General features: G+C 40.3%; 1 protein-coding gene across 1 annotated transcript in view; it reads left to right on the top strand.

The window, feature by feature from the left end:
- Positions 1-24,116, top strand: part of LOC581088 (dynein beta chain, ciliary) — a 63,563-nt gene extending 39,447 nt beyond the window's left edge. Inside the window, 26 exon segments of the mRNA XM_030984125.1 lie at positions 55-222; positions 849-1,088; positions 1,595-1,756; positions 2,335-2,528; positions 3,252-3,414; positions 4,078-4,344; positions 4,905-5,066; positions 6,056-6,289; positions 7,165-7,425; positions 8,097-8,240; positions 8,560-8,841; positions 9,329-9,524; positions 10,193-10,305; positions 10,822-11,180; positions 11,989-12,193; positions 12,454-12,759; positions 15,037-15,207; positions 15,969-16,091; positions 16,755-16,948; positions 17,168-17,444; positions 18,092-18,230; positions 19,356-19,636; positions 20,054-20,173; positions 21,012-21,254; positions 22,370-22,552; positions 23,136-24,116. Coding sequence (XP_030839985.1) covers positions 55-222; positions 849-1,088; positions 1,595-1,756; positions 2,335-2,528; positions 3,252-3,414; positions 4,078-4,344; positions 4,905-5,066; positions 6,056-6,289; positions 7,165-7,425; positions 8,097-8,240; positions 8,560-8,841; positions 9,329-9,524; positions 10,193-10,305; positions 10,822-11,180; positions 11,989-12,193; positions 12,454-12,759; positions 15,037-15,207; positions 15,969-16,091; positions 16,755-16,948; positions 17,168-17,444; positions 18,092-18,230; positions 19,356-19,636; positions 20,054-20,173; positions 21,012-21,254; positions 22,370-22,552; positions 23,136-23,753 — 5,805 coding nt within the window. The 3' untranslated portion in view covers positions 23,754-24,116.
- Positions 24,117-24,907: the final 791 nt, after the last annotated feature.

The raw sequence follows: 24,907 nt of genomic DNA, 5'->3' as shown, positions 1-24,907 counted from the left end.
TTATAAGTACAAGTAACCTCTTGACCTTTGACATATCTGTTGTTTGTTACACAGGTTGATACATACGGTACAGTGCAACCCCACACCATGATCCGTCAGCACATGGACTACCACCATTGGTACGACCGCACCAAGCTCACCCTCAAGGAGATCCACAAGTGCCAGTATGTGTCCTGCATGAACCCCACGTCTGGTAGCTTCACCATCAACTCCAGGTTACAGGTATGCATGGAAACATCCATGGTCTTTGCATTGGAACGGAGTATTGAGACTTTGGGGGAGAATTACCCTCATGTGGGATGCATTGGGGGCACTCGCACTTGGGTGAACCTTGGAGATATAAGACTTCTTGAAATGAAACAATGAGATATTTTATCATCTTGAATGTAAACTTGTAGATTAAGGAATGAATAATAATATATAATATAATAAAAACGTTACTTACGAAGTTTCTAAGCGCTATAACAAACAAAATAGACTGATAAACAATTACATATTAAACAAAACAAAAAAGTGCAAATTCACAATTCATTCTCTTTCCATATGATTTCCTGCAAAAAACAACAAAGATATCAAGCTTTCCTTGAATACATCTCAAATTAAGTTCACCATGTCAAGTTGAGATAGATATTCATTCTAATTTAACATCATTCGTGAATTTAAACCAGTGACCTTTGACCTCTGTTCTCTTGACAGCGTCACTTCTGTGTGTCAAATTTAACCTCAAACGTGAATTTAAACCAGTGACCTTTGACATCTGTTCTCTTGACAGCGTCACTTCTGTGTGTCAAATTTAAGCTCAAACGTGAATTTAAACCAGTGACCTTTGACCTCTGTTCTCTTGACAGCGTCACTTCTGCGTGTTTGCGCTGAGTTTCCCTGGCCAGGATGCCCTGGCTACGATCTACAACAGCATCTTGAGCCAGCATCTGGCAAACATAAGCGTGTCCAACGCCCTCCAGAAGCTCTCCATGACCGTGGTGTCAGCGACCCTTGACCTGCACAAGAAAGTGGCCCAGTCCTTCCTGCCCACCGCCGTCAAGTTCCATTATGTCTTCAACCTGAGGGACTTGTCCAATGTCTTCCAGGTAAGTCTTGGGGCATTGGAGATTAGCTTTACAGCGTTATGTTTTCAAAATGCAGGTGCAATTTATTTTGGAGTTGCATCTCATCCAGTAGCTGAAATCAAAACCAAATAAAGTCAAAATGAAGAGAGAGTGAAAGAATAAGATTCAATCCTGTTCTTGTTTATGTTTATTGAAGGGACAATTATATTGGTAGAAATACAGAGTTAGTACTGAAATTATTGAAGAACCATATTATGGGTACTGGACAACATTTTCTTAGTTTCACAAAAATCCTCATATCCATGAATCTTGTGATTTTTGCATAAGATTTCATAACTGTATGCATTTTTGACTCTCACATCTTTAATACCCATGTAGCTTTAACAGTTAAAACCATATAAAAAGTGAAATTGTGTCGAAGCCAAAGGGAGCAGACCAAATTACTTGAACAATATTAGTGTGTCTCTGGAAAAAAAAAGGTCCACTAACAAACTCCTATGCTGTCAATGACTTTCTTCCATCTGCAGGGACTCTTGTACTCTGGGCCTGAGTTGCTGAAGGCACCTATAGACCTTATTCGCCTGTGGATGCACGAATGCCAGAGGGTGTACGGAGATAAGATGATCAACGACCAGGACATTGAGGGCTTTGAGAAGCTCACATTTGAATTTGCCAAGAAGTTCTTTGAGGTGAGTATTGCACATTGCGTAAATCATTTGAATTTGATTGAGACGAGAAGGTCGTCGCTGAATATGCCAAGGAGTTCTTTGAGTTGAATATAGCAAATATTGTCAGTCAGTTGAATTTAAAAAGCCAACAAAATTTACAATAAGGATGTAAATTTCCTTGTAATGGATGGTTAGGATAGTTTTAATGTATAAAAGGGACAAAATAATAGAACTAAATCAACAATGTTGCCAAGTTCTTCCGAGAAGTTTAGCCTACCGCAAACAGTACAGACTGAACCTAGACTTATATGTGTAACTCTGTATGTACGCAACTCTGTATGTACGCTGATGAAATGCGCTATTTATAGAGGCAAGCGGCAGATCCTGCTAGCTGATATCGGGACACCGGTTCCCAAACGGTGCAATGCCCACTTCATATATAAGTGACCTTTCGATACACGTGGTCACTGAGGCAGGTTTCACTGTATTATTGTATTACAGTTCTTGAAATTGAATGCAACGCACACTCAATATACCCTACCTTAATAACAGTAACAGTAAGTCTTAGAAAAATGCTTGTGGTCTTGTCTTTCCTTCAGGATGTTGATGAAGAAGCCTTAAGGGTCAAGCCCAACATCCACTGCCATTTTGCTACCGGTATTGGAGAGCCCAAGTACATGGCCGTTCCTACCTGGCCAGAGCTGAACAAGATCCTGGTCGAGGCCTTGGACACCTACAATGAGATCAACGCAGTCATGAACCTGGTGCTCTTTGAAGACGCCATGCAGCATGTGTAAGCTTCTTGTTCTTGGGCATTCCTAACTTCATTCATGGATAATAATAATAATACCTTTATAGAGTGCAGAAACTATCCAACATTAAGTATATATTCTACTGCGCTACGAGAGCTCCTGATATGCTTAGATTTACAGTTAATTGAAAAGATGTGTTTTCAGTTTTGATTTAAAGATATTCACAGATGGTGATTTCCTGACTTTGGGGCTGCACAAGCAAATGCTTGATCATCTAGCGTTATTTTTGTTTTGATGATAATTAATACACCCTCCCCTAATCCCAGCTCTAAACCTAATTTAGAAATCCAATCAGAAACCCAACCCTAACCATTTATCTTTGATGAAATAAAGTCCGGGGCAAATGTTGCTCGGATGTGTCGGATCACTATTTTAGTCTGTCTGGTCAGGCGTTGCATTCTAGATCTCTGTTTGCAATACCTTCAAGATCATTTCTTGAATCCCTTGTATCTGGATTCGCAATCTTTATATTAAAAAAAAGGAATTGCGGGTGAGAAAGGTAGTTATAATCAAGATCAGAATATGAAAGTTAAAATCCAAAGATTTATTGAGTATGACAATTTGTTTGTTTGTAGGAATATATGTGGAGGGCTGGAAACAACGAAAATGGCTATCCACGTGTGTGTATGCACGAAATGATAAGTTGTCATTTTGCCATCAAAGTATCTGTACCGATCTAACAATCCCTATCATGTCTGTTGTAGGTGTCGTATCAACCGTATCCTGGAATCACCTCGCGGTAATGCCCTGCTTGTTGGTGTTGGTGGTAGCGGTAAACAGTCGCTGGCCCGTCTGGCATCTTACATCAGCAGTCTTGAGGTGTTCCAGATCACCCTGCGTAAAGGCTACGGTATTCCTGATCTCAAGGTTAGCAGAAGACCAATAGCCTAGATGTATTTGTGTTTTCCTTTGTGTATCTATTTCTCTTGTGTAGCAGAGGTGAATTTTTTAAAGTGTTGTTTTGCACTAGTGCCTCTTGAGCATTTTATTTTAGGTGAATTTGGCGCCTTTTTCATCTCATATATTATAGAGAATAGGCATAGTAAAATGATGAAGGAATGCAACTATATTGAACAGTGCCACTTGTTTGTATGTGTTTTCTTTCATTAAACACAAGAAATTCTTGCTAGAAAAATCATTAGATGAAGTTTGAAATAGTTTAGAAATTTACTACCAGTGAATACATACATGCCAACTATTCAGATTAAAGAGGAACATTCCTCTTTTTGGGAGAAGATAATTATCATTTTAATGCAGGTGTTCCTCTTCCTGTACAAATTTGTCTGTAGTATTGAATAGGAGAGTTAGGATTGTTCTTCTTTTTTTTTTAAATAGCATAATTTGTACAGATGTCTGATTTTCAAATGTTGGCATGTATGTGAATATACATGTATCAGGATCTTGATGGATTTTAGAATACATGTAAAACATATGGAAATCTGGTGTAACCATAAAAAACGATAACAATTAATAACTGGACCTGCTATTGATTTACTTGGGTTATTAATTTCTATTTATTTTATTTGGCAGCTTGATCTTGCAACTGTCTGTATGAAGGCTGGTCTTAAAAATATTGGCACCACCTTCCTGATGACGGATGCCCAGGTCTCTGATGAGAAGTTCCTGGTCCTGATCAACGATCTCCTGGCCTCGGGAGAGATCCCAGACCTCTTTCCAGATGATGAAGTTGAGAACATCATCGGAGGTGTGAGGAATGAGGTCAAGGGTCAGGGTCTCCAAGATACCCGAGAAAACTGCTGGAGATTCTTTATTGATCGGTTGAGGAGAAATCTAAAGGTGAGAATCGAGTGGTGGTGATGATGATGATAATAATATTCCGCTTTTATATAGCGCCCAATACATTGATACAACGGTGTGCCTAAGTGCTTTACAGATATATTATTACCCGGGTCATTGGATTCAGGCTTACCCGCGCACAATGTATGCACATTCTCCACTCTCTGGGGAGATGATGATGCTCTTCTAAACTTTTACTAAATGGATGGGGTACTATAAATGCTGTATTTATTACTATCATGAAATTGATGGTGATGATGACAATTATGATGAGGAGTGAGAGATACAAAGACCACATTTCTTGTTTCCCTTGAAAATGGTTTCTCATTGAAACATGTGCTAAAGGAACCTGTCTATACAAAACCACTTTTCATGTTTCCCTCGGGCGGTCGCTATAGACAGGTTTGACTGTAATAATGAAACATAGAGCTGATGATGACTGTTACCTTACTGTAATCCATTTCATGTAGACACCCCTTATATCATCACACCTTCCTGTTGTTACAGAGAACATCTTTCATCATGGTATTAATTATTCTGCTATTCTTTCCTCCACACAGACTGTGCTGTGTTTCTCCCCTGTGGGTACCACCCTGAGAGTCAGGAGTCGTAAGTTCCCCGCCGTGGTCAACTGTACTTCCATCGATTGGTTCCATGAATGGCCACAGGAAGCCTTGGTGTCTGTCAGTATGAGGTTCTTGGAGGAGGTCGAGCTGCTCAAGGTTAGTGCCCTACGTGGTCTGCCGTTGCCAATCGGTGACATATATTTTGCCCTGTGTGTAAAGCCTTGCTCAGATATGACTTTGCAAATATTTTGATTTTTGTTGTTGTTGATTTTTTAAATTTAAATTTTAATGATGACATACGGTGTAATACGCTTCAGAGTTCTGTATCTTTAAACACAGAGCTTGGTGAATATGCCCAGGACTTCAGTTGCGCGCAGTTGCCTAGCACTTGCACTTTAAACAAAATCATGGCATTTTTTTGTTGATTCATATCTAAACTAATCTTTAGGGGTTCCATGTCATGATACTGTATTCAAGATGTGAGATATAAGTATTTCTTCTCGGAAGAGATGTTGCAAGTTTATTATGCTCTCAATGAGTAACATATGAGTAGACTAGTTGCACCCATATGCGCTTGCTTTTGGAATAAAATGTTATTCTTATTTTTCTTCACCCACCAACCCATAGAATGCTAGGGTTTTTTCTAATGTCATTTGTACACTTAAACTGTTCTCTACAATAATAATCTACATTACATTTTTTCAAGAAAGATTAGAGAGAGTCCTTTTCAGGACTCCTCAATCCTCCCTCTCTTTCTCTCACATGGTGCAACTGCAAGCCTATACTGTATAACATTTTTGAGGTGATATTTATTGGTACAATGCACAGAGAATCCCTATTCAGGCAGTGTTTGCCAGATTTTTTACTCTCTCACTATATGACACAATAGTTTTCAACTTGGTTATTTCAAATGTAGAAATGGAAAAAACAAAACTACCATTTCCAAAAGACATAGTACTTCTGTAGATATAATGTGCCTCCCAGAAAGACTTTCTCTATCTTCATTTCTTAAGAATCCACGTCCACCTGCACATCCCAATATCAGGAGGGAGCAACCCGAGGATAACAGGAATTAAGTTTGTTTTTCCCTTCCATGCACAAGGTCACACCAGATACTCAATGATAATATTTCTGTGTATACACAGGGTGACATTAAAGGCTCCATTGCTGAATTCATGTCTTTCGTTCACGTGAGTGTCAACGAGAGTAGCAAGCAGTACCTGACCAACGAGAGACGTTACAACTACACCACACCCAAGAGTTTTCTGGAACAGATCAAGCTTTACGAATCCTTACTGGCCATGAAGTCCAAAGAGCTGACCGCCAAGATGGAGCGCCTGGAAAATGGTCTCACCAAACTGCAGAGCACAGCACAACAGGTACGTGCGCATCTCTATTTTGAAGAAAAAAATTGATAATACTAACAGTGCTCCGCTAGCACATATTACCGACATAGCGTTTCTAGGCGCTTAGGAAGAAAGATGTGAAAGTGAGGAACATGTGCTGTAAATGCCCGACTGTTACTTGGTCAAAATGCTGTATACACAAGCCTGTAGCTAGGAAAGTCTTAACTTAACTTTTAAAAGTTTCCTTCATATGAGATGGGACAGTGTTCCAAATTGCTGGGGCAGCTTAAGTAAATAACCGCTCCCTGTAAAACTCTTAAGAACTGGACACTTCAAGAGGTTTTTCCGAGCTGATCTCAGACTGGGTGAGGGCCGGTGCATACTTTATCAAGGATGCACTTAGATATTCTGGGGCCATTAAACAAAGGCACTGATAGGTCAGTAGCAATATTTTGCCGTTTATGTGTGATTTGGACTAAGAGCCAATTTAAATGCTTTAAGACGGGGGTTATGTGAGAGCAATTCTTAGTTTGTGATTTTACCGCATAGTTCTGGAATGCTAGGATTTCATTTTATCTAGGAATTTGATATATTATACAGCAAACTATTACCGTAGTCTAAATATTTTCTTAGTGGTTTTAGAATCCCCAAAAACATCAGAATGAAGGCAATAGAGATTTTTTTGCGCCCTCTATATAGCAAACAATGCCTAATCGGTGACCATTGGTCCCCCATGGTCCCCTTTTTCTTATGTTAATTGAGAGCTGATTTGATGAGATAACCACCTGTCAGTAACCTTGCAGGGAGGTCTAATCCCTCCTGGCCAAACTAGTGCAGATGGGCTTCAAAAGTGATATCCCAAGCTTGACACTCATTTGATTCTCTTTTCCATTAATTTCTCTGTTCAGGTGGATGACCTGAAGGCCAAGCTAGCCTCTCAGGAGGTCGAGTTAGCCCAGAAAAACGAGGATGCGGACAAACTCATCCAGGTGGTAGGTGTGGAGACGGAGAAAGTATCCAAGGAGAAGGCCATCGCCGATGACGAAGAGAAGAAGGTTGCTATCATCAACGACGAGGTGTCCAAGAAGGCCAAAGACTGTACAGAGGATCTGGCCAAGGCCGAACCAGCTCTCTTAGCTGCTCAAGAAGCTCTTAATACTCTCAATAAGGTATTATCATAAGGCCAGTGCCATTGTTATCACTGTGATGTTATGAGCCTATGTGTAAAACCTTGATAAAAGCTTCCTCCTGCAGTTATGAAAAAATAGCTATCATGTTGCATTTTATGATGAGTAAAACTGTTTAGCTCCCAAACTTCTGTGACATATAGTTTTATTTCATTTCCATAGTTTTCCATAACTTTTTGAACATGTAGCTTTTTTATATTCGTAGATATTTGAAGAAGAAGAAGAACACTTTCACTTCTTTATCTCCTAGGTTTTTAAAGGCATTTAAAGGCAATGGGAAACCCAGCAGTGCATATTGAGTTTTAAAAATATGATTAACAATGCATCGAACAAAATAAGATGATTGGGAAATAGGTCACTTTCTTTCATGTCTTCTGTGGGCCATCTCCCTTGATGCAGTGTGAATGAGCAAAGTTCTTGTCATTTAAAGCCCCACTGTCCTACTTGTAGCTACTTGCTCCCTCTATATAGAAAACTTCCCCAATCGGTGCCTGTTGGTCCCCCGTGATCCTCTTTTTCTTATGTTAGTTGAGAGCTGAGTTAATGAGATAGCCACCTGTCAGTGACCTCGCTGTGTGGTCTAATCCCTTCTGGCCCATTAGTATTGACGGTCTTTAAACGTTTGTTTTGATCTTTTGTGACTCTTCTGACAGACTAACATCACAGAGTTGAAGTCCTTCGGTTCACCACCCCCTGCTGTATTGAAGGTGGCGGCTGCTGTGATGGTTCTTCTTGCACCTAACGGCAAGGTACCCAAGGACAGGAGCTGGAAAGCAGCCAAAATTGTTATGAACAAGGTAAGATCCAATACTCTACTCCTATACGTCCCACTTTCTTCCCCCCCCCCACCCACCACAAAATAAATAAATGATAATAATCAGTGGTATGTCATTGATAAGAGCATTAGTCTCGTAACCATGAGGTTCTAGGTTCGAAACCAAGTGGATGCACTCCTTCCATTTAGTATGGCATTCTTAATTAATTACCAAGCCCTTAGATAGGAGTCAAAGCCATAAGTCCCCTGCTTGCTGTTCTAAAGCATATAATTGTTTTCTTAGCAGTCGGGTAAAGTAAGCATCGCTGACACACTATAAATGATGTTCTTTTGATATCCAGGTTGATGCTTTCCTGGATGCCCTCATCAATTACGACAAGGAGAACATCCACGAGAACTGCCAGAAGGCCATCAAGGAATACCTCAACGATCCGGAGTTTGAGCCAGAGTTCATCAAGGGCAAATCTCTCGCTGCCGGTGGTCTGTGCTCGTGGGTCGTCAACATTGTCAAGTTCTACAATGTCTACTGTGATGTGGAACCCAAGAGAATTGCCCTGCAGAAGGCCAACGATGAACTGAAGGCAGCCCAGGACAAGCTGGTTATCATCAAAGCCAAGATTGCTGTAAGTATTTCAACTCCTTGTCATCTTGCAACTAGCTGCTCAGAAATTCATACAAAGGATGTTCCTTATCTGAGAAAACATGTTAGGGATTGGATGTACAAAGTGCCTTTTCTTAAGGATACAAAGCTCCAATACAAATAAGCAACCCTGAGACAATTAACTTTAAAATGTTTCTCTAATGCTGTGCAGCCTCTGGTATGTCTTCTGTATCTGAAAAGGTCTGGAAGATTCGAAGAAGAAAAAAAAATGATGAGACCTTGAATTTCATGTAATGATGGATCACGTGGGTGTCTTATAAATAATGAGCTTCATCTGGAATGCTCCATAGGGAGTGAAGATTGTGCACACAGTGTGTGCAGGCAAGTATTGAATCCAATATTTGGGGTAATAGTATATCTGTAAAGCGCTTAGAGACATCATAGATGTAATAAGCGCTATATAAAAGCGGAATTATTATTATTATTATTATGAAATTTGTATTTGACAGGAACTGGATGCCAACCTTGCAGAACTGACTGCTTCGTTTGAGAAGGCTACCTCCGACAAGCTCAAGTGTCAGCAGGAAGCCGAATCCACCTCCCGCACCATCACCCTGGCCAACAGGCTGGTGGGAGGTCTGGCCTCTGAGAACGTCAGATGGGGCGAGGCGGTGGCGAACTTCAAGATTCAGGAGAAGACCCTGCGTAAGTATCCAGCTACAGTCCTACCAGGGACACGTTTCACAAAGCCTTTTTTTCAATGACAAATGACAAAAATCATTGACAAGTCTGCAGATAACCAATCAGAAGCAAGGATTTCAGTAGCTTATAACAAAAACTGTCATTCGTCACTGATGACAAATTTTGTGAAATGGGGCCTTGTACAGACACGTTAAATAAGTCTCTGTAGATTGATGAACCTTAATGTACCGGTGTACTTTGGGGATTTTTGGAGAAAGAGTGCTGAAATGGAAGAAAAACTTGTGGTATTCATAGATGTATGGTCATAGCGGTAGATTTTTGTCTCTTATTTGCGTGCTTATGGGAGGAGGATGTCAGTGTGCATTAAAGGCAGATATGAATGGGTACATAGTATTCTTGCACTCCAGTGCTTTTAACCAACACGATCAATATTGTCAAGTAGAAAGAGAGTATTTATACAGTCAATGACAATCACCTATGTGGACAACAAACTTAAAGCTTTGGGATGTGAAGTAGCCATTTTTAAGCAGCTGCCAATTAGTGTAGGTCTCAAATTGGATATAGCAGAGAGGGTAACTAGGAGATAGAATAACATTCTCACAGGTTTATTTTGTTTTATTTTTAATTGGATCCACCACCATCAATTTACCAATAACTGTGTTTCTTTATAGCCGGTGATGTTCTCCTGATTACTGCCTTTGTGTCGTACATCGGTTGCTTCACCAAGAACTATCGTTTAGACCTTCAAGACCGCATGTGGCTTCCTTTCCTCAAATCGCAGAAGGTACGTTCTCTATTAAAGTCATTGTGAATGAGTGTAAACAGAATTTTTATAAGGAGAGGAGGATTACGATTTTGGTTCGCGATTCAAAATTCTTTCGATGAATGCTCATGGAATACCCTTTTAAGGCTCGTTTAGATATGAAATGGTAAACAGCCACATTTTAAAAAAAACGTGTGAATGAATGGCAACTGTGTATTCAGTGAGCTCTGTGTAAAATGATACATAAATATGACGTACATGACACTTCATGTCATCTTTTAAAAGATACAAGCGGTTTTGCTGCATCATATTTGAACAAGACCTTATACTTCCTATTTCACCCTCCCTCCCAACCCCCCTCTGTGCGCACATACAAATCTTTATGTATTTTTCAGGTCACATACAACAAGCCACAACTTGAAGATAGAAGAAGTATAAAATGCAATTCATTCCATCCGCTTGCCACCCTAATGGATTGCATATTTAAAAGATAAAGAATTTGAAATGTTACCTTTACTGTCATCTTGACCTACCCAGGACCCGATTCCCATCACGGAAGGCCTTGACGTACTCAGCATGCTGACAGACGATGCGGACATCGCTGTCTGGAACAACGAAGGTCTACCCAGTGACCGCATGTCGACTGAGAACGCCACCATCCTGTCCAACTGCCAGCGCTGGCCGCTCATGATCGACCCGCAGCTCCAGGGGATCAAGTGGATCAAGCAGAAATACGGCGACGATTTGCGCGTGATCCGTATCGGACAGCGCGGCTACCTGGACACGATAGAGAACGCCATCTCGTCCGGTGATACCGTGCTGATTGAGAACATGGAGGAGTCGATTGATCCCGTGCTGGATCCAGTGCTGGGTAGGAACACCATCAAGAAAGGAAGGTAAGGAGTACCATGCACCAGAGTCAGATTTATTATACCTTAACTCAAGAAATATGTTGTGTTACTTTTAAGACAAAAATGATAATGAGATATCAATCCAGGGGCTCGTTTCACAAAGCCTTTTTTCAATGACAAATGACAAATGACACAAATTTGCTGATAACCAATCAGAAGCCAGGATTTCGGTAGCTTATAACAAAAACTGTCATTTGTCACTGATGACAAATTTTGTGAAACGCCCCCCTGGTTGTCAGATTCATGATCATTGTAATCTAATCAAAGTGTTGTTGATGACATTTGAGAAATGTTGACAAAGAAGTTTTAGGGTTTAATTTTGCTCTTTCTGATGGCCCTCAACAATACCTACCTTGAGTAACACACACACACAAAAAAAGCAAGTCACAGATGACAAAAATTCTTTAGGGGGCATAGAATAGTACTCTGACTAGTCTCCAGTGAATCTTCACAGAACCTTTTTATGGCGATTTTTATGTTTATTATCAGGGAGGGGTGGTTTCACAAAACTTGTCATCAGTGACAAACGACAGTTTTTGTTATAAACTACTGAAATCCTTGCTTCTGATTGGTTACCAGCAGATTTGTAACTGATTTTAGTCATTTGTCATTGAAAAAAAGGCATTGTGAAACTACCTCCAGATCTAACAAAGAGTAGCCGTAATTCCTTCTGTACATAATGATATATCTAGTTAAAAATGCAACATGAGTGTTACAGGTACACTTTCATGACTTTCATGAAAAATGTTCTCTTCTAAAATTGCTTTACCTTTTTCCAATTCTTCTGCTTCAGGTACATCAAGATTGGTGACAAGGAAGTGGAGTACAACCCTGACTTCCGGCTGATCCTCCAGACCAAGCTGGGTAACCCTCATTACAAGCCTGAGATGCAGGCCCAGACTACCCTCATTAACTTCACTGTGACCAGGGACGGTCTAGAGGACCAGCTCCTGGCCAATGTGGTAGCCCAGGAGAGGCCTGATCTAGAGAAACTCAAGGTAGGTTCAAAGTTGAACATCTGGGGGGTATTTCACAAAACTTGTCATCAGTGACAAATGACAATTTTTGTTATAAGCTACTGAAATCCTTGATTCTGATTGGTTATCAGCAGATTTTTCACTGATTTTTGTCATTTGTCCGATGTTGTTCTACTCATTAGCAGAGTAGCAGGATGAAATCAGACTTGAGAGTTTCTATGAGGTGTCCATTCAGTCATGAATTCTGTGTAATTAATTCTTGTGTTTTCTTTTGTGTGCAGTCTGACCTGACCAAGCAACAGAACGACTTCAAGATCATCCTGAAGGAGCTTGAGGACAACCTGCTCTCCCGCTTGTCCTCCGCCGAGGGCAACTTCCTGGGTGACACGGCCCTGGTGGAGAACCTGGAGACCACCAAGAGAACTGCCGCTGAGATCTCGGTCAAGGTGGAAGAGGCAAAGATCACTGAGATCAAGATCAACGAGGCTCGAGAGCTGTATCGTCCTGCTGCTGCTAGGGCTTCTCTCCTCTACTTCATCCTCAATGATCTGAATAAGATTAATCCCATCTATCAGTTCTCACTCAAGGTGAGTTGACATTTCCTTTAGTGTCCATCTTATCAACCAGGGAGGTGTTTCACAAAGATTCTAAGTCAAACTTAACTCTAATTTGGACTTAAATACTATGGAGAGCCATTTGTAGCCTTATAATGAAATATACCCCAAAACAAAATATTTTTAGATTTTTCATAAATTCCACATCAAGAACATGAAATCTCCAAAGACAATATAATGTATGAATGATTTGAATCAACATTTTGTGCCTTTTATATAATTGTTTTGTTATAATGATGCTAACGGTTTTCCATAATTGTTAAGTCCAACTAAGAGATAAGTTCAACTTAAGATCTTTGTGAAACACCCCCTGTTGCAGATGATGGCTTCATTTTCCCTATATTCATAGTGGGCTAGAATCAGTGTATCAGCTATCCAAGGGATATTATAGAAATGAGAATAAGTGGAATCTTGCAAATGGAACAACAGTTGTACAGGGACGTCTCTTCTCTCCTGTATCTTTGATTAGTATCACCTTAAATCAACTGATTTCATTGTTCTTAGCCAGCTCTTACTGCAACAAATTGATGTGAAAATCTGAAGCTGATGATCAAATAATTGACTGCTTGTTCTTTCTTTCTTCAAGAAGGACATTAAAGATAAACTAGAGTTCTGGTAAAACTAGATGGAACTTCGACTGCGCGCAGTCGAAATGATGCCTCCGTCATAGAGCAATTTTACAAACCAAAACAGAAGAAATTGTTCAAATTCAAGTTCAATTGTAATCCATTAACAGGTTCTCAGAATATCGTGATTACAAGCAATTTCTCATATAAATATATGACCCTTTGATCTTTGACCACATGACCCTAACATCTACTCAGTTCATTGGCTCTGCAAGATGTCCAGAGTTAAATAGTAATCCATCTGTCAGTTCTAATGAGAATGCGTTCACAAGCTATTTTTGCATACATAATGAGCCCATGACCTTTGACCTTTGACCTCATGACCCAAGAATCTACTCAGTTCATTGGCTCTGCAAGATACCTACATGATCTAAGTTTGGGAGGAATCCATCAATCTGTTCTAATGATAATGCGATCACAAGCTATTTTTGCATGCATAATGAGCCGCATGACCTTTGACCTTGACCTCATGACCCCAAAATTTAATCAGTTCATCGGCTCTGCAAGTAACATACATGACCTAGGTTCTTGAGAAAACTCGATCACGAGCTGTTTCAGCATACATAATGAGCCCTGTGACCTTTGACCTTTGACCCCGTGACCCCAAAATCTAATCAGTTCATCGTCTCTGCAAGATACATACATGACCTAAGTTTGGCAGGAATCCATCAATCGGTTCTTCAGATAACGCGATCATGAGCTGTTTTTGCATACATAATGAGCCCTGTGACCTTTGACCTTTGACCTCGTGACCCCAAAATCTAATCAGTTCATCGGCTCTGCAAGATACATACATGACCAAAGTTTGGCAGGAATCCATCAATCGGTTCTTCAGATAACGCGATCACGAGAACGGGACGTACGGACGGACAACCCGAAAACATAATGCCTCCGGCTACTTCGTAACGGAGGCATAAAAAAAGAAAATGACTTCTCACAGAATCAAACAGAACTTACACTGAATGTTCAAGATTACAATAAATGTCATTTTCCAAGCAATTTTGGTAGAAAATGTATACTGGCTGAGAAATGAGCATAGAAAGATAAGGAAATCACGGTAATATTGTAGCCCGGACACCGTTTGTGTAGTCCCATATACATCTTTCTGTGTACAGTGCTTGTTACTTTACCAAGACTGGGCCAAATATATTATGATTTTGATGACTTGGCAGAACCTTACAGTACACACCAACATTTACATGATCAACTTTTTTTTATCCATTCCACACCTTTTATTTCACAATGCAATCGCATGACCAGAACTCAACTTTATCTTTAACAGCTTACAGACAGACAAATTAAGTGAGAGGAATATCACTTACAATTTAGGTTATACATGCCAAATTGATAGGTGAAAGTTAGGCTCTGCATCCATCCATCATTTTCCTACAAATTTTACTGTACAACCAGAAAGGCTTAGCAAGACAATGTCTTACAGAATTGTTAAGAATTTCACTTTTGTGTCCTTTATGATTCATTCATGTCATGGGATGAAATTTTACTCTTTTGCTCTTTTTCACACGAAACTTTCTGGTTTTACAAGTATTCATTTTAGACCAAGTAACAAACAATAATGGTATTTGACAATCTTGATAATTTTTTTGGGTATTTTCTTCCTTACCAGGCTTTCAACACTGTGTTCAGTCTGTCCATAGCAGGAGCAGAGCCATGTGAAGACGTCAAGGAACGTGTGAACAGTCTCATCGATTGCATCACATACTCTGTCTTCATCTACACCACTCGAGGTCTCTTTGAGGCTGACAAGCTGATCTTCACAACCCAGGTTGCATTCCAGGTGAGTTAATTAATAAAGAGAAGAACATCTGAGGGTGTTACACAAAGACTAAGATTAACTTTAAGTTGGACTTAACAATGGCAGGCCATTTATGCCGCTGGTTGCTCTCACCAATGGTCTCTCAAATGATCTTTAGATGATATTTTTTCCTTCATTAATGAATTATCAACAAATATAGATTTGTGACTATGATTTGAGAGACCAATGCCAGTAAATAGTGAGAGCAAACAATGGTATGAACGGCCTGCCATAGTTAAGTCCAACTTAAAGTTAGTCTTAGTCTTTGTGAAACCCCCCCCCCCCCCCTGGAATGACTTTAGTCAGCGTGGTGTTAAAGAAGTTGGTGTAAAGATCACCATCGTCATCACACCGTATCACATATTAGCTTCTTAATATTTGGGACATCACTATTGATATTTTGAAAACTTCGGCAATCTCTCTATGTATTTTGCAAACCCTTGAGAGCTACTATCTGTTTCTAGTTCAATAATATCTTTTCCATCTTTTTGTTTTCCTGCATTTACTCTTTCCTTATGGTATTATGCCTTGTAAGTAGTAAGAAGCCATTGATTAAAGATTACTTGATTTAACAGTATTTCAAAGCAGCTAGTACCCTTTGAAAAAGTTATGAATAAAGAATTGATGCTTTGTCTAATGAAACCTGTTTGACTACCTTCTCGACACACTCGGAAGTTGTCTTTTCATTGACCAAACTTTTTATAGCATTAATTGAGGCTATTTCTTGTCCGTTTGAAATTCAGGTTCTGCTGATGAAGAAGGAGATTGCCCAGAATGAACTGGACTTCCTGCTCCGTTTCCCTATCATTGCTGGGCTGACTAGCCCTGTAGACTTCCTCACTAACATTGCCTGGGGAGCAATCAAGGTAAGAACATGTTCAAGTCATTTAAAGCCTGTCTGTACCAGTTTGGCCAGGAGGGATTAGACCACCCAGCATGGTCACTGACAGGTGGCTATTTCATCAACTCGGCCCTCAATTAACATAAGAAAAAGAGGATCATGGGGGACCAACGGGCACCGCTTAGGCATTGCTTTCTATGTAGAGGGAGCAAGTAGCTACAAGTAGTACCAGTGGGGCTTTAAATACATCTTTACTTGGTCTTGATCTCTGAGCTACAACAGGGTTAAAACCATATGGATTTTTATTTCATCTTCATTGTGTTTGTCGGTATGCTGTGATGTGATGGTGATCATCACCTGAATTTCATTAGGAGGTCAAAAACTGCATCACTACCAGGTGCATGCATCTTCAGGTGAAGAATTGAATCTACAGTTGTTCCTCTCGCCACAAATGTTGTTACTATATACCTGATGGAAGGGAATTCCTTGAAAACTGTTTATGCTGTAATGGTAACCATCTTATAGTCACTGTATTGGGGATGTTAATGCTGCAAAAGAAGCCAAGGATTATCATGCACTTGACTTTCAGAACTTTGAAACCCAATCAAATTTTAAATAGTAATGATTGTAAGCTGCGAATAAAAATGTTGATGGATGATTTGATTTCTTCTATTCCTCATATATATAGTCCCTCTCTGCGATGGAAGATTTCCGCAACTTGGACCGAGACATCGAGGGTTCAGCCAAGCGATGGAAGAAGTTTGTAGAGAGTGAGTGTCCAGAGAAGGAGAAGTTCCCCCAGGAATGGAAGAACAAGTCCGCCCTGCAGAAGCTTTGCATGATGCGTGCCTTGAGAGCAGATCGTATGAGTTATGCTGTCAGGTATGTAGTCCCCCGTGTGCTTTATACGTGCAAAACCGAAGCATGAGGATAACTTGGGTCTGTTTTGCAAACACTAGCGCGCGCTGACCGTTAATCAAGTCCATTCGTTTACGTGCAGTTGTCCAGAAGAAGTCGAAGATGGCGTTAACCAGTATTTGCCATGCTACACTCCCTGTAAGAAGCAGCTGATATATCTCTGCTTCATCTTTTATCTTGCAGGAACTTTATTGAGGAGAAACTGGGCTCCAAGTACGTGGAGGGTCGGCAGGTAGAGTTTGCCAAGTCTTACGAGGAGTCTGACCCGGCCACGCCCATCTTCTTCATCCTGTCTCCCGGTGTGGATCCCCTGAAGGATGTGGAAGCCCTGGGTAAGAAGCTGGGATTCACCTTCGACGACAACAACTTCCACAATGTGTCTCTGGGCCAGGGGCAGGAGATCGTTGCGGAGCAGAACATGGATCTAGCTGCCAAGGAAGGTCACTGGGTTATCCTCCAGGTGAGTTCTTTTTGCATTTAGCTTGAACCAGGGATGGCATCTTAAAGTGCTTGGTATGCAGTGGAAAATCCCTATCCCAATCAGTTATATCGGGGGGGGGGGGGGGGGGGGGGGGGAGAGATCGGACGGTCAAAATGATGAAATTGCCAAATGCTTAGTCATTATGATAAAAAGGGTACTTTCTAAATTGCAAGATTTGAAGGCTTGAATAGGTGGAGAGCTCCAGGAGCACACCTGCAAATATCTCGCCAGGGCCCTCTTTTACAAAGAGTTGATATCAATCGCAACTATGTACATAAGAGATAGGAGACTGCAAACTTTCGATTGATTTGGATCAATCGCAACTCTTTGTAAGACGCGGCCCTGATCAACAACTTATTGAACAAGAATTATACTACCCTGGATTGAAAAGAGTCGGTCAGTTTGGCTGTGTGACTTATTCATTATCTTGTTTAGTCTTCATGTTCTACTCAACCACAGCCAAATGGTAGTCCTACCTTCGAAGATGTGTGAGGTTTTCAATGTTTTGTGATGAAGCACATTTTCTCTACACAAGCTGGTTTCTCATTTCTTGATACTTTCCACTTGTTCCGTTCAACACTGTGTAGCTCCTGATCATTACAACCATTTATTTTTCTCTTTGACAGAACATTCACTTGGTAGCCAAGTGGCTGAGTACCCTTGAGAAGAAGCTGGAGCAGTACGGTATCGGCAGTCATGCGAGCTACCGTGTATACATGAGTGCTGAACCAGCCGGTACACCAGAGTCGCATATCATCCCTCAAGGTATAGTTCACATCTCTACCAGGGACCTGTTTCACAGAGCCTTTTTTTCAATGACAAATGACAAAAATCAGTGACAAATCTGCTGATAACCAATCAGAAGCAAGGAGTTCAGTAGCTTATAACAAAGTCTGTCATTTGTCACTGATGACAAGTTTTGTGAAACGGGCCCCTGATCATGTCAACAAGAATGATGTAGTCAAATAAATGAAAAGAAATCAACAATTAGTAACTGCATGCATTAAATGACACTAATGGGGACCCAGACACATGGGCACCCTAAATATAAGTCTGGACTCACAAATTTAGACATTTTATCAGGAGACTCATGTATGCAGACCCCTACACAGTTTAACGTGAACTCTTACTTTTGCTATGATCTTGTTTTGGTTATGAGCAATAGCAGATAAACATCAACAGGAATGAGTTCATTTGTGAGCATTTGTATTGGAGATTTCAGATGATATCATATATTATGCATTTATATGCAAGAGGCAGGAGTGCACCAACTTGAAGATGTATTAAAAGTAGACTCCTTGGGCCTAAAAAAAAAGATGTTGGATTGCCTGAAATCTTTTTTTTTTTCTTCCCTGTTTTAGCTGATATTTTTCAGTTTTTAATGCTCTGATATTTTTTTCTCTAAAAAACGTACAGTAACAAAACCAAAAAAAACTTTTTTAGCAAGCCGACCGTAGATTTAAAGATTTTTGGGTCGGTCACAAAGGGCAATAAAACATCTTTTTTGTTTAGGCCTTATCATTCTAATTATATTTACCAGGTACTGGAACCACCTCATGTTGCCTCGCTATTCTTTATCTCGTACTTTCAATAATGAAGTTGCATCATTTAGTGTGACTTCCTTAGGGAAGATGTTAAAGCTCCTCTGCACTAGTTTGGCCAGGGGGGAACTAGACCTCCCTGCAAGGTCACTGATAGGTGGTTATCTCATCAAATCAGCTCTCACTTAACATAAGAAAAAGAGGATCATGGTGGACCAACAGGCACCGATTAGCCATTGTTTGCTATATAGAGGGCGCAAGTAGTTAAAAGTAGTGCAGAGGGGCTTAAGTGCACACAACATCGAACACCCTCTGTAAATTACCCCTCCCCCTTCTTTTGGTCTTGTAGGTATCCTGGAGTCATCCATCAAGATCACCAACGAGCCTCCTACGGGTATGTTTGCCAACCTGCATAAGTCGCTCTACAACTTCAACCAGGACACGCTGGAGATGTGCGCCCGCGAGGCCGAGTTCAAGGTCATCCTCTTTGCCCTCTGCTACTTCCATGCCGTGGTGTGTGAGAGGCAGAAGTTTGGGCCCCAGGGCTGGAACAGGAGCTACCCGTTCAACACCGGAGATCTTACCATCTCCGTCAACGTTCTCTACAACTACTTGGAAGCCAATTCCAAGGTACGTGCATCCTCCTAGCTTTTTTTTTCTTCCCCTGTTATTTTTTTCCTTCATGATTTTTCATCAATTTTCCCAATTGATATTAACAACAAAACACCAATTGAAGAAGAAAAAAAAAAGTCAAAATCATGTCTTAATATATAAATATTTATCTCTCTTATTTTGTCTTCATTTCTTTCATTCTGTTTTGTTTTGTTTCATTTTGTTCTGTTTTTGTTGTTGTGCATTTGTTATATTTCGTTAAGTTCATCTAGAGTATTTCATCACTCGTTTGCAAAGACTTGTGAATTCAAAAGAATGCATAAATGATATCGTTACTCTTTTTGAATCACAATGGTCCTTCAATCAATATGTTAACTTAACATTATTTACCAATGTATTCAAATTATTATTATATGTCTCTGTCTGTTTGTTTAGGTTCCATGGCAAGATCTGCGTTATCTCTTTGGAGAGATCATGTACGGTGGTCACATCACTGATGATTGGGATAGGAGACTGTGTAGGACCTATCTAGAAGAGTACATGTCACCCGAGATGGTAAGCAAAGCAACCATGCAAGCCCACTTTGGAATTGTGTATAGAATATCAGAGCTGCCAACCATTACGTTTTTTCTTCAAGAAATGTTTTTTTTTTTTTAATAATTTTTTTTTTTTTTTTTACATACCGCTAAAAATTCCTTTTTTTTCCCCCATCATGGTTCCTGTTTGGGTCGCACAAGGTTGGCAGCTCTGTAATATTGGTTATAGTAATGAAACAAATTTCTTGTGGTTGGTTTAGTAGTTTGTAGAGTTTCACCGTTTGGGTCCAGATCCTGAAGTCAGTGAAAATTTGACCTGCATGTGTATGCCCTCAGGCTTATTGCCTAATCAGTTTCATGTAAGATTAAATGTTTTTCTTCAAAGAACTGTAAGACACCATCTTTGAAAGGAGTGGCAAAGGCCATGTAAAGTAACCTCAGAAATACCAGATCCCTGTCTTACAAAGAGTTGATATCAATCGCAACTATGTACATAAGAGATAGGAGACTGCAAACTTGCGATTGATTAGAGCACTTGCAATTGATTTGGATCAATCGTAACTCTTTGTAAGACGGGGCCCTGGTCTCCGATGGATTTTTCCTCTTTGTCAGCTTTGAACATCTAAATCATGGATGTCTAAAAATATGACCACACAGCTAGGGCAAGAAATGTGACTTGTTAACAAAAGAATATTGTGTATGATGTTGATAAACCTTGGTGGCAGCATGAAGACTTGAAAATCAAGACTTCTACCTGGATAATCCCTAAATATGCATGAATAATTTGTAGTGGAATCTTCAGATAAGAAAACAATTTCACAAATCTCATTCTCTTCCCGCCCCCCTACTTTGGACAGCTTGATGGTGATCTGTACCTAGCGCCAGGATTCCCTGTACCACCCAACTCAGACTACAAGGGTTACCATCAGTACATAGATGAGATCCTACCCCCTGAAAGCCCCTACCTCTATGGACTGCATCCCAACGCTGAGATTGGCTTCCTGACCACCGAGTCAGACAACCTCTTCAAGATTGTCCTGGAGCTCCAACCAAGAGATGCCGGTGGTGGAGGAGGAGGAGGATCCAGTAGGGAGGAGAAGGTTAGTCAATTGATTTAGTATTATTGTTTATTTTGCACTTGGCAATACATGTAAACAAACACAAAGAAAACATAAATGAGTAAACATAATATGCCAATGATTTCCGAGACACTTGTGCACCCGACCTGGTGGCCTGGGAAGGTATAGGACAAGTAAATAACCATGGCCCACAGGCCTTCCTTCCCACACCTGGTCAAGAAGACAAGAATCTAAACAAAAATTGTGATTTATAACATGACAATATATTACACAAATATTGAAAGACAGAGGGTTTGAATATGATATACATATATATTATAGCTATATTTGATTTAATGAAAGGATTTCGCTATGATAGTATAGATATATTGACTGCTATGAGAGGCATCGCTGTTTCTATAGGCTCAAGGGGACGTTACATCCTGAATTCTCTAATTCCTGTAGGCTGTAATACAGGAGCCAAAGATTCCCATAGGCAATGAACTAATTTCATTTCCTTTGTCTTTCTGTCTCTTGTTGTATCAAGTTCTTTTCCACTCCTCGTCATCTATCCATTGTGTATCTAAATCTTAAATCTAAATAGGAAAGAAAATATAAGGGTACTTGTGTTGAGAAATCCCACATTCCCCTGTACATACATACACCGGCCTTTTGTGGTTCAAAGTACTTTTTCTTGTTTCTTGCCATTGTGTTACGACGTTATAATGTGATACGCAATTTACAAGAGCGGAATATTATCCATTGTGTATATAATCTTAAATCCAAATGGGAAAGAAAATATAAGGGTACTTGTGTTGAGAAACCCCATATTCCCCTGTACATACATGCACCGGCCTTTTGTGGTTCAAAGTACTTTTTCTTGTTTCTTGCCATTGTGTTACGACGTTATAATGTGATACGCAATTTACAAGAGCGGAATATTATCCATTGTGTATCTAATCGTAAATCTAAATGGGAAAGAAAATATAAGGGTACTTGTGTTGAGAAACCCCATATTCCCCTGTACATACATGCACCGGCCTTTTGTGGTTCAAAGTACCTTCGTTGTTTCTTGCCATTGTGTTACGACGTTATAATGTGATACGCAATTTACAAGAGCGGAATATTTTTATAAGTGTTTCCTTTCATGTTTGTAGATCAAGTCCCTGTTGGATGAGATCCTAGAGAAGCTTCCGGAGGAGTTCAACATGATGGAGATCATGGGCAAGGTGGAGGACCGTACGCCGTACGTGGTGGTAGCCTTCCAGGAGTGTGAACGCATGAACACGCTCACTTCAGAGATTAGACGCTCCCTCAAAGAACTGGATCTGGGTCTCAAGGTATGTCTCTCCCTCTCTCATCTCTCCTTTCTCTACAGCTGTCAACCAGACAGACTTTGGTCAAAGTTCAATCCTTGTAGTGTGAAGTCGTGTACCGAGATAGGACATTTGCCTCAAGCTATGAAGCGGTTGTATGACATATATGCCACAGTGACATTTGAAGTCTGTACTCTGTATACTCAATATCCTACACTAACTTCAACTTGGGACAAACAGGGACCTATTCCTGGTCCTAGACCTAGCTTGCAACCCTTACCCCAACATTACCCCTATGGACGGTCTGCAACATGAAACCTGTAATTGATGATGTAAATTCTGAAGCATTTGTCACCAGGACTTTTATCTAAATGTGACCCTACGATATTAAGTCAGGCCTATATTCATGTGTTTTTTTAACCAATCCAGGCTAAATGTGACCCTGCTTTATCCACCCATGAAAACCACAAATTGGAAAATGCCATATCATGTGATATTTACTGTTGCCTTGAACTACTTTGAAATATGTTACCATGGGACTCCCATATTTACCATATAATGTAAATGAGCTCAATTTCTATTTTCTGATTCTGTTTGCACCCTCCAGGGAGAGTTGACCATCACAACAGAGATGGAGGAACTGAGTAATGCCCTCTTCCTGGACCAGATCCCAGCAACCTGGGTCAAGAGAGCCTACCCAAGTCTCTTTGGTCTCAGCATCTGGTACGTTGATCTGCTCCAACGTATCAAGGAGCTGGAGCAATGGACCGCCGACTTTGCCCTCCCCAACGTGGTCTGGCTGGGCGGCTTCTTCAACCCCCAGAGTTTCCTGACCGCCATCATGCAGTCCATGGCCAGGAAGAACGAGTGGCCTCTGGACAAGATGTGCCTCCAGTGTGACGTCACCAAGAAGAACAAGGAAGACTTTAGCAGCGCCCCCAGGGAGGGTTCCTACGTGCATGGCCTCTTCATGGAGGGAGCGCGCTGGGACACGCAGACCAACATGATCGCCGACGCCAGGCTGAAGGAGCTGGCACCCAACATGCCCGTCATCTTCATCAAGGCCATCCCTGTGGACAAGCAGGACACCAGGAACATCTACGAGTGTCCGGTCTACAAGACCAAGCAACGTGGCCCAACCTTCGTCTGGACCTTCAACCTCAAGTCCAAGGAGAAGGCTGCAAAGTGGACTCTAGCCGGTGTGGCCTTGCTGCTCCAGGTCTAAACAACCGTAGCCATACCCTTGGTAGGCTCTATACCAATGCTCGTAGGCATAAGCAGATTTCTACAAGCAGTCTACATGTACCGTTTTGCATACCACTTTAATATCAGTACATACATGGGTTTGGATCCCATAATATTCCACTTCTCTTCCGGTTTCCCATTCCTGATATGTTATCAGATTTATTAGCTAATGGCTATCATACTGAAAAGTTTGTCTTGTAACATGTGATTCAACAAAAGAAAGGGGGGAAAGGGTTCTATTTTATAAGAGATGAGCTTGTTTCAACCTTATCCTAGAACTGTGTGTCTCATGGCTTTTAAGTCGAGGATATGTCAGCATGCCACCAAGCTGGTGTTTAAGTCCCTCATCATAATTCTGCTTTACATAAAAAACATAGTAAAATCAAATTTGTAAACTGAATTTCATGTAAAGAGCTTGCACTTATTTCACATAATATTTGATGTGGAGAGCTTTAAAACAGTTGCAGTTTTCAAGTGTGAAAATTTATCTGAAGAAAACAGCACCTTTTTATTGAACTTTTCACAACCATTAAAATGTGTGTATATATTTTTGCAGAACCTTGATACAGGAGTGGTACTTTGCTCGGCGATTTCAAATGAAAAGAAAGCATTTGGTTCAATATAATACTGTATTCTACATATCCGTCCAGAATATTATGTACACATTAGTAATGTTTTCAGATATTCTACATTGCCATTTTCTCATCTGTATATCTAACATTCCATTGAAATTGCCATCCAGTTGATATATGTCTCTACTCAAAATTTGAAGAAACACCTTGAATATATTTCCAATGAATGTGCCTTTTGTATTGACTGTTCTATGCATTTCTCATTTTATCAACATTTTTTTACCCCACCAGGATTAATTCAGAGCAAAATGAATGTGAAGTTATCATACTGTTTTGCTTCTTTTCAGGCATTCACTCACTGAGTTAGTATTCTATTCCTGATTTATATTTAAAAAATTATTATATCAATATGTGGACTCAAAAATCAGACTCGACATTGTCCAAATGTTCAACAACCAAAAAATGAGTATATATAGTTCTATAGAGAGTATATGATATATTTAATTTTGATTGCTGTCTTTGAAAAAGAAAAAAATGAGTGATTGTTTGACACTAACACTTC

The sequence above is a fragment of the Strongylocentrotus purpuratus genome, unplaced genomic scaffold, assembly GCF_000002235.5.
Source record: "Strongylocentrotus purpuratus isolate Spur 01 unplaced genomic scaffold, Spur_5.0 spur5_scaffold_14, whole genome shotgun sequence".
Lineage (NCBI taxonomy): Eukaryota > Metazoa > Echinodermata > Echinoidea > Camarodonta > Strongylocentrotidae > Strongylocentrotus > Strongylocentrotus purpuratus.
The sequence above is the reverse complement of the archived record's forward strand: the minus strand, read 5'-3'. Positions and strand labels throughout refer to the sequence as shown.